We start from the raw sequence: 9,779 nt of genomic DNA on the forward strand, positions 1-9,779 counted from the left end.
TGAGCCTAGACGAGTCAAGAAGGATCACGAGCCATGTAGTCACGGGCCGTGGGACTCCACCTTTAGAGAAATCCTCTTTTAAAAAATTTTTTGTACATTTTAGAGTTAATTTTAGTTAAAAAATATTAAAAATAACAAATTAGCAATCAAAAAGTATTAAGCATTAGCCGTCTGATAAATATAAAAAAATATATCTAGATAAGACAATTCTGTTAAACTATATGCATATATTACAGTAATTAAATAATAATTAATAAATTAACAATTATATGATTTATTTGATAAAGTAAGACATATATTATAGTTTTAACATACAAATGTTTGAATCTTATTATATAAAAACTGTCTAATATCTATCAATTTTAAATTAATAACAAATAATTCTTTATAACTTTTGAAAGATATATAAATACATAATAATTACTTTTATTGTACATAATGATTACTTTTGTGTACATTTCTTTAAAAAGTTTGGTTAATCTTGCAATGCATCTAAAAGTATGCGATAAAAATATTTCAACAAAAGAACAGAATCTTCCAGCATGTTTTTACCGAATGCGAGTTCTCCGTAAGTGCTACAGCCTAAAGTACACACTACACTGCAAATATGGTGAAGTGAAGAAAACGCGCAATTATATCGTACCGCTAATGATTTTCACAAGCTTTTTATCATCGTGCACTATGCGCGAATGAAACACAGGTGGCTTGTAATGGCACAGTAAGCGTGAAAAAAGTATAACAGCATGAGGCAGCTACCGATTATCTTGTCGCGACAATAGATTTGATATGTGAACACAATATGGTTGAAATACATTATACGTGACATTGTATTTTTTAATTAATTTCAATAATTATTATAGCTTGCGTTAATACTTAGGAAATAATTAAGAAATTAGTTTACCGCAAAATAAGATTAGAAAATTACGTTTATGCTATAAATAATATTTAAGGTAATAATCTTTTATCTTTTGTATTCTGGATCTTTTTTCATCAGTTTGTTTTTATAGAAAGTTTCTTGAAAAATTTTAAATTCTTTATTTTTATATAATTTTATTCATTTTTCCTTAATTTGTAAATTAAACCATTAATTAAAATTTTAATATATGTGTATATATAAGTGTCTCAAAAATAGGGTAGCAGCCGCATATTTTCTTTATTAATTCGAAAACTACAGCGAATCAAAATGGTATAAGACTTTTTTGTTCCCTTTGACCTCTTCTACTCTCTCATTGCGGTTCCTACCCTATTTTTGAAACATCCTGTGTATATATGTATATATATATGTTTTGTTTAATATTACAAATAAAAAATAATTTTGTTCTTTGTTTTTATTTCTAAAAATTAATAAATAAATAAAACAATGTGTTATTTCATAATAAATGTAGTAATAATAACAATTTCGCTTGACGTATTAAAAACTAATAAACTAGTAAACATTTATCATCAATAATAACTAACAAGCAGAGTTGTAAGTAATTAATTACATTTTAAATTAAATTACCAATTTAATTAACAATTGATATGGGAAGATTAAATTAAATATTGTTTAATTTACAATTGATTGAAACAAATTTAATTGTAACTCTTTAATTGACGATTGATTCGAGGAGAATTACTCGAAAGTCGTTTAATTGACGATTGATTCGAGGGGAATTAATTGAAAGTTGTTAAATTGACAATTAATTCGAGGAGAATTAATTGAAAGTCATTTAATTGACAATTGATTCGAAGAGAATTAATTGAAAGTCATTTAATTGACGATCGATTCGAGGGGAATTAATTGAAAGTAATTTAATTGACGATTGATGTGAGTGAATTCAATTGAAGGTAATTCGATTAACGATTGATTTAATTAACCAAATTAATTGAAGATTCAATTGACGATTGATTTAAGGAAGTATTCTCGCCTTTAAAATGGGCTTCACAAAATCGTTTTTTTTTTCGTTTTTTATTATAGATACTCTAAATCTTTAGGATATACTTTAAAATATTTGAGAGCTGAAATTGCTTGAAACGAACCTAGATAATCGATTTCTCTCGCAAATATTTGAAAGTACTTATATCCTAAAGATTTAGAGTATCTATATTAAAAAAACGAAAAAAAAAATCGATTTTGTGAAGCCCATGCTGAAGCGAGAATACTTCCTTAAATCAATCGTCAATCGAATCTTCAATTTGATTAATTAAATCAATCATTAATCGAATTACCTTCAATTAAATTCACTCACATTAATCGTCAATTTAATTATTTTCAATTAATTCCCCTCAAATCAATCGTCAATTAAACGGCTTTCAATTAATTCCCCTCGAATCAATTGTCCATTAAACGACTTTCAATTAATTCTCCTGGAATCAATCGTCAATTAAACGACTTTCAATTAATTCCTCTCGAATCAATCGTCAATTAAACGACTTTCAAGTAATTCTCCTCGAATCAATCGTCAATTAAAAAGTTTCGATTAAATTTGTTTCAATCAATTGTAAATTAAACGATATTGAATTGAATCTTCCCATATCAATTGTCAATTAAATGGTTTTTAATTACTTTGGACTTTTTTAATTATTTAATGAAAAATATTTAATTGATAATATGACCATCCCAATACAAGATATAACTTCTTAATTGTCTGTGTTTTAAATACATTTGAAATGTAGATACATATTCCGTGATACTTCGCACTATATAGAATCGAGCGTTAACGCTACTTTAGCATCATAAAGCATTGCAAGAATAAATCTTCATTTCGCTCGATTAGCCCCTTTTCATATTCAGCACTCATGGTAACAACTCGTTACGAATCGTTATATAATCGAATATGACCCGTTTTTGCGCGAGATGGAAATATTTCCAGGCAATTCTCATACAAGACGTTTTCTAAATTATATTAGATTAAAATTTTACGTACCAGCGAGTGAATTTTTACCGTGGCGCTTTCTTTATTTATAAAATGATAATGTTTATTAAAAATATTAATAATTTTTTATTTGGCGTAATTTTATAATTATTGACACAACTGAAGTAATCTATTCTACATAGTTGCTCTTAATATAACAAGGTCTCAAAAAATTGAATTAAGTTCCTATGATTAATTTGATTGAGATTTAATTGAGATTGTTAATTATTTCCAAATCCTCTTAATTACGCAATTCCTTTTTTACAACAATTTTAAATAACAAAAGTTCTTTATATTCAAACTTTTATCATTACCTTAATAATCAAGACGCGCTGACGAAGTTAAGCAAAAAAAAAACATTCTAGGAACACTCTATGTATTATAATTATGTATTATCAAGTTTCTCAGAATCTAGGTTGAACAATGCTGTTTTTTTGGTTAATTAAAAAAAGTAAGTATTTTTCAGATTTTAATTTTGCATGAACGATAAATAATTTTTCCTTGATGGCAGATTTAATGTTAGCTCCGAAATGTAAGGTGTTTTCAAGAATGTGGAATATTAGACAGCACTGTTTTACTTTCTCAATTTATTAAAATAGCACGTAATGTCGTTTCCACTTGCCTTCCAACCCTTAATGGGCAATATTGAATAGAAATAGTCATCCAAAAGTGGATTCATAACAACGGTTAGACCGCGTTCTATTCCGAGATCGAACACTTTCAGCGGCTCACTCATCTCAGTCACATTGTTCTGTCTGTTAAAATGTAATTATCGTCGTTAATTTTTTAAAAACTATGATAATTTAATATTATATTTAGCATTATATTTATAAACTAAAAAATCGATATTCTTTATGATGTTTTAAACTGATTTACATTTAACACTATTTGGTATATTATTAGAGATTATTGATGATTATCGAAAATTACAATCAAAATACATATGTAAACTTTTTTTCCGCATAAATTATATAACGTAATATTAATACATTGATATTAATTTCTCATTAAAATACGGAACCACGTTTTACTATCAAATATGAACATGTATAATATGTGTATCTCCTGATGCATTAACAGATTAGTAAAACATAATTTATATAAAGGGAATTACCATATGCATTTAAAACTGGACATTGTAAATGTCAAGATGATATAAAAGATAATTCTTTGAATATAAAAACATAATAATCAATTTATTAATCATTAAAAATAATGTACAATAGTATATGCCAAAAGTACATACATACTTTATGAATATACATATATAAAATAGATAAAGAACTTGCGTTTTAATGATTTAAATAAGTTTTTCTATGATTAAAAATTGATTTCTAACATAATTTAAACATCTGTTTAAAAAAATTTCTTCACATATTAATAATATAATAAAAAAATGTTCATGAATTATTCTATATGAAGAATTGCTTTCAAATTGCAGTAGTTAATCTTTGTCGAGCAGCATATATGTACAAAAAGAGTCAAAGCAAATGACAATATTTTCCTGCAACATAATTTACATACTGCGATCTAATCAACAAACGATATGATTTAATGACAACTTCTAATCAACAAACATCGTGATTCAACAATAACATTCTAATCGACAAGCATCATGGACAATTTAGCAATGTAGTTTGTGTTAATGTGTTATGAATCAATTTATATCAATTTGGCATTTAGCCATTTTCAAGTATATGATTAAAAAATATTTAATATAATTAACTTAAAAAAAATATATATATATTTATTTCTTATTGTTAAACAGTAATAATGAAATATAGTAAAATAAAACAATGATAAATAGAACAATTTTATACAAATAATAGAACATTTTTATATCATAATGATAGCTTGGAAATATGCTTCATTTACGCTGCACTATCTGAACATAGATAAACAAGTCAAATACATGATTTAACTACTACATGTTGTATGCTTTCTGGAAATACGTTTTGAAAACACGGGATACTCACTCGAAAATGTCGTCGCTTTCACGCACGTAATTGAAAGTGCAACAGTATCCGTCCTGCGTTTTGCGAAACTTAAAAAGTGTCGAACAATCGCTGTAGTTTCCATGTAGCTTACATTTCGATAGCATCATCGAACATTGCGGAGTCAGCTGGAAAATGCAAATATGCAACACATGTTGTCGTAAATTGCTACAATTTTCTGAGCTGTAACAACGGCGGTCGACACACAAAGTATCATGCAAATAATATTTTAATTGATCTTCTAAGGAAACCTTAAAGCAGCTACATTGGCAAAAAATAAAGTAACGTGCCTGTCTACATAAATGATTTCTGTTTGCTAAAATTACCAAAGAATTGAAAATTAGGCAGATAAATTTAAGCAGGGAGTATCCGTAAAAAATCAGTATAGTAGTAATGAGACTATAAAGAAATTTGCATTTAAAATTAAACAAACTTGAGAGTTTAAACTTTTATTATTACACTAAACAATAAAAATTAAACAGTTTACTATTACAGTTATTCTAATTATTGCACAATTAAAAGGATTTTATACGTACCAATCAACGTATACGTATATAAAAAAAGTTTAATAAAAGTGTGTAAGTAAAATTCTAGTGTACCACATATTTGAAACATGATGATGATTGAATTTGCATACGTACAGCTTTCATTATTTCAGTGACATCGTAAATCCCATTATGATAAGTTGTTAAAAGTTTATCTAATTCCACATTATTATCCATGTCAAAATTAGAAATGTAGAGATTGCCCAGCTGCATTATCAAGATGAGAATTTCATCAACTGTCTGGTTCGTGATATCTGCTTTAAAACTGGTTTTAAGAAAAATGTAAATATTTCAATAAAAGCCATCATACATAATATATATTTCTCAACATTATCTTAAACACAGTAGCGAACAAAAAAGATGCGTAATTTTCTTTTGACAACATAATTGTCATCCATATTGTTCAACTACACAATAGATTTTATATTTTTTTTTTACGATACGTTATGGTATATACAGAATGTAGAAAAAGTCCCGAACCCCTTAAATATTTTGAAAAGTAATCATTTTTGAGAAAAATGTTTTATACAAAAGTTGTAGGGTTGAAAATGATCTATTGACTGACCTTACCAATTTGACCTTGGATGGCGCCACCAAGGTCAAGTCAAGGTCAAATCGATTTTTTTAAACGAAACATCCTATTTTTCATTTGAGAATCTAATAGCTGAGGTCGGGAGCTTTCCAAAACACTATAATAAAGCCTCTTTTTAATCAGTACTTTTCAAATTATGAGAATTGAAAGTTACGTAACCGCCGGCATTAGCATTATCTAAGATATTACGTAGAGATTGCCCGACTGGATTTATGAGACATGTATGTGCCCGCGAATGTCTGTATCTCTATCTCCTCCTCCCTCCTACCCTTTCCTTCTCCCCCCATCCCTCCTACTCCTTTCCATCCCCTCTCCTTCCTTCCCACTCTTTCAACCAAGCTGAAGACTACATAAGCTAGAGATCTCTCCTGTCAAGTTCATTCTTTCTGTGACCTGCGATTGAGAAGGTATACTTTTTCGTGATATTCCGTTCTGAGATTGCTTATCGCCACATAGTTATCTTTGTTTATAAAGTTTATCTTTGTTTATTTAAAATACTTTATGATGCTTACACTGAACAGGAGCATATATTCCTTTTAATGATGCGAGGATGGGATGATCGTAGGAAGTCTTACGCACATGTGACAGAACTTTTTAATCAAACTTTTAGGAATGAGGACAATGTTATATCTAAATCGACTGTTATTCATACTGTACCACGTTTTGAAGAAATGGGTTTTGTAAAAGACCATAATAGACAAGGTAGACTAGCAATAACGACAAATCCTGATAAAAGATTGAATGTTCTACAGTCTTTTATCGAAGATCCGCGCAAAGTTGCACAACAACACGACATCGATCTTATGTCAGTTCATAAAATTCTAAAAAAGGAGAAATTTCATCCATATAAGAGTCATCTGGCGCAGAAACTATGTGAAGATTTTGGTCGTCGCATTGAATTTTGCGAAAGTATGATGTTAAATATCGATAGAAATCTTTTATTTGTGACATTATTTTTTCAGATAAAGCTACTTTTGAGCTAATCGGAAATGTAAATCGACATAATTGCAGATATTGGAGCGATGAAAATCCTCATTGGATGTACGAGGCACATACTCAGAATCAGCAAAAAGTCAACGTATGGGCTGGAATTTTAAATGAAGCCATTATTGTGCCTTTCTTTATTGAAGATAATTTAAACGCTGACAATTACTTAACCATGTTTCAAGATGAAATAATTCCAGCAATCCGAAACATCGCTCATCAAAACTTCAATGACATTTAGTTCCAGCAAAATGGGACGTCACCTCACTACAGTTTACAAGTACGCCAATATCTGAATGAAGTTTTTTCGAATAGGTGGATAGGAAGAAGGGGTTACATTGAATGGCCAGCACGATCGCCTGATCTAGATCCACTCGACTATTTTTTATGAGGATATTTAAAGGGAAAAATTTATAAAACTAAATCTTGAAATCTTAATGATTTACGTCAACGAATAATAAATGAATTTAGAATCATGCCTCGCGAATTCTGTAGAAATGCAGTCTTAAGTTTTTATAATCGTCTAGCACATTGTCAGACTACGAAGGGACGCCAATTTGAGTATTTGGTGAGTGATATGTAAACCATTTAAAATCCTTTTAACTCTAGCTCGCCATACTGAGATATGACTTATCTAATGCGATTTTTCACATTGCAATTCAGACTTTAACTTTTTATGATGTAATTTAAGAATAAAATATTTTTTGTTTCATCTTTGTTTATTTGTTCTTGTCTTATTCTAGAGATATCAATTTTGCATGTGATAAGTTTATTTAAAATATGTTTTCTATTCAGAGAGAGAGAGAGAGATATATAATTTGACGAAGTTCCAGATCCAGGTGGGGTCTAGCCGAGAAAGTAACTAAAAACTGGTAGTTAAGGCGAGCTGGGTTAAAGGAATGACAAATGCTCAAACGAAAAACAGCTGATTTAGATATACCTTGTATATATTGTCTTTATTTCTAAAAGATTGATTGAAAAGTCTTGTCGCTTGCGTAAGACCTCCTATAACCACCCCATCCTCGCATCATTAAAAGGGATATACGTTCAGTAAGCATTATAAAGTATTTTAAATAAACAAAGATAAACTTTATAAACAAAGATAACTATGTGGCAATAAGCAATCTTAGAACGGAGTATCATGAAAAAGTATATCTTCTCAATCGTAGGTCACAGAAAGAGTGAAGGAAACCTTCAGGAGAGATCTCTAGCTTATGTAGTCTCCAGCTTTGTTGAAAGGGTGGGAGGGAGGAGGAGATAGAGATACAGACATTCGCGGGCACATACATGTCTCATAAATCCAGTCGGGCAATCTCTACGTAATACCTTAGATAATGCTAATGTCGGCGGTTCTATAACTTTCAACTCTCATAACTTGAAAAATACTGATTAAAAAGAGGCTTTATTATAGTGTTTTGGAAAGCTCCCGACCTCAGCTATTAGATTCTAAAATGAAATATAGGGTATTTCGTTTAAAAAAATCGATTTGACCTTGACTTGACCTTGGTGGCACCATCCAAGGTCAAATTGATAAGGTCAGTCAATAGATCATTTTCAACCCTACAACTTTTGTATAAAACATTTTTCTCAAAAATGATTACTTTTCAAGATATTTAAGGAGTCCGGGATTTTTTCTACACCCTGTATATTATACTGATATTATACTGAAAATATTTTAAAACAATGTTTATATTCTAAAGTTTGACAACTGGTCTCTGTAACGAGAAAAGTGATATATTCAAAGTTGATAATTAATTTTTCACTCTGTGATGGACAAATTGATTGACAATATACCACACAAACATAATGCTTTTGAAACTAGCAATGGCTTGACTAGTAAATATTAATAATGTATTTTTATATTATAACTACTTTATTTATATTATAATTATAATTACTTTTTCATTGATTTAATTCTCCGTATAGCCATAAATAAAAAAAATTAGTAAAGTATATAATTTTCGAAAAAAAAAATTTTTTTTATTATATATATATACATATATATATATATACAATAATAATTTCTTTCATTGTCTTCCACAATTAAATCTTTTTAGTGTATGTACATTGTAGATTATTTGCTCATTTTTAGTAATAACATCTAAAAACAGCATCAATACCTTTATCAGGTAGGTAAGAGTGGACTACATGTATACTGAAAATATTGCAATTAATTGCTCAAAACTAATATATATTTTCTTGTGCTTCTCTTACAAAAGAAAGTAGAAGAGAAGGTGGTATTACGGCCAGTGTATATAATGTGGCCTCCCTTAATATTTCCGCTATTATATAGTGAATCCTAATAATTACTTATGGAATTATTAGTCCAATAGTTCGCCGTTAACCATGACTCTAATATTACCAATATTCAATAACCAGCACTTATTATAACGCATTTTTACTTTCAAGTATTTCGAAACGTTTCTGAGGTACATTTTAGCATATAATTACACTTACTTCCTTATTTTTCTTAAAACTTGAGCGTATTATCACATGAATATCTGTATTTTTAAGTGTGTTATTTGCTATTTAACATTTTATTTGACTATATATATTTTGAGTCATGTAAATTTAAACAACAGCATGGCATTTTGCTAATGTGGCCCTCTATGGATATTGATTACTCATGATCTCTTTTTTGAGTAGCATTTTAGTACAATATTTGTTGAAATTTAGTAAATTAATTTTTATAATGGATAATAATCCAGAATTGGATAATAATCCAGAATCAAAAATATTGATTCTGGATCTTTTATTATAATTTTAAAGT

At 28.8% G+C, this 9,779-nt stretch overlaps 2 protein-coding genes across 2 annotated transcripts; one reads left to right on the forward strand and one right to left on the reverse strand.

Annotated features, from left to right (window-relative positions):
* Positions 1-3,516: 3,516 nt before the first annotated feature.
* Positions 3,517-5,646, reverse strand: LOC108731288 (sodium channel protein Nach; the record flags this gene model as incomplete). Its single annotated transcript, XM_018461540.1, has 3 exons — positions 5,530-5,646; positions 4,871-5,016; positions 3,517-3,649 (listed from the first exon to the last, which is right to left on the reverse strand). Coding segments are annotated over exons 1-3 (396 nt in total), but the record flags the coding sequence as incomplete, so codon positions are not given.
* A 1,235-nt stretch (positions 5,647-6,881) lies between these two features.
* LOC108731289 (uncharacterized) lies at positions 6,882-7,400 on the forward strand. Its single transcript, XM_018461541.1, has 3 exons — positions 6,882-6,934; positions 7,037-7,208; positions 7,251-7,400. The coding sequence occupies exons 2-3, from the start codon at positions 7,065-7,067 to the stop codon at positions 7,398-7,400; spliced, it is 294 nt and encodes a 97-aa protein (XP_018317043.1). The 5' UTR covers positions 6,882-6,934; positions 7,037-7,064.
* The last annotated feature ends 2,379 nt before the right edge of the window (positions 7,401-9,779 follow it).

This window comes from Mycetomoellerius zeteki, unplaced genomic scaffold (assembly GCF_001594055.1).
Source record: "Mycetomoellerius zeteki isolate Tzet28-1 unplaced genomic scaffold, Tzet1.0 scaffold1234, whole genome shotgun sequence".
Taxonomy (NCBI): Eukaryota; Metazoa; Arthropoda; class Insecta; order Hymenoptera; family Formicidae; genus Mycetomoellerius; species Mycetomoellerius zeteki.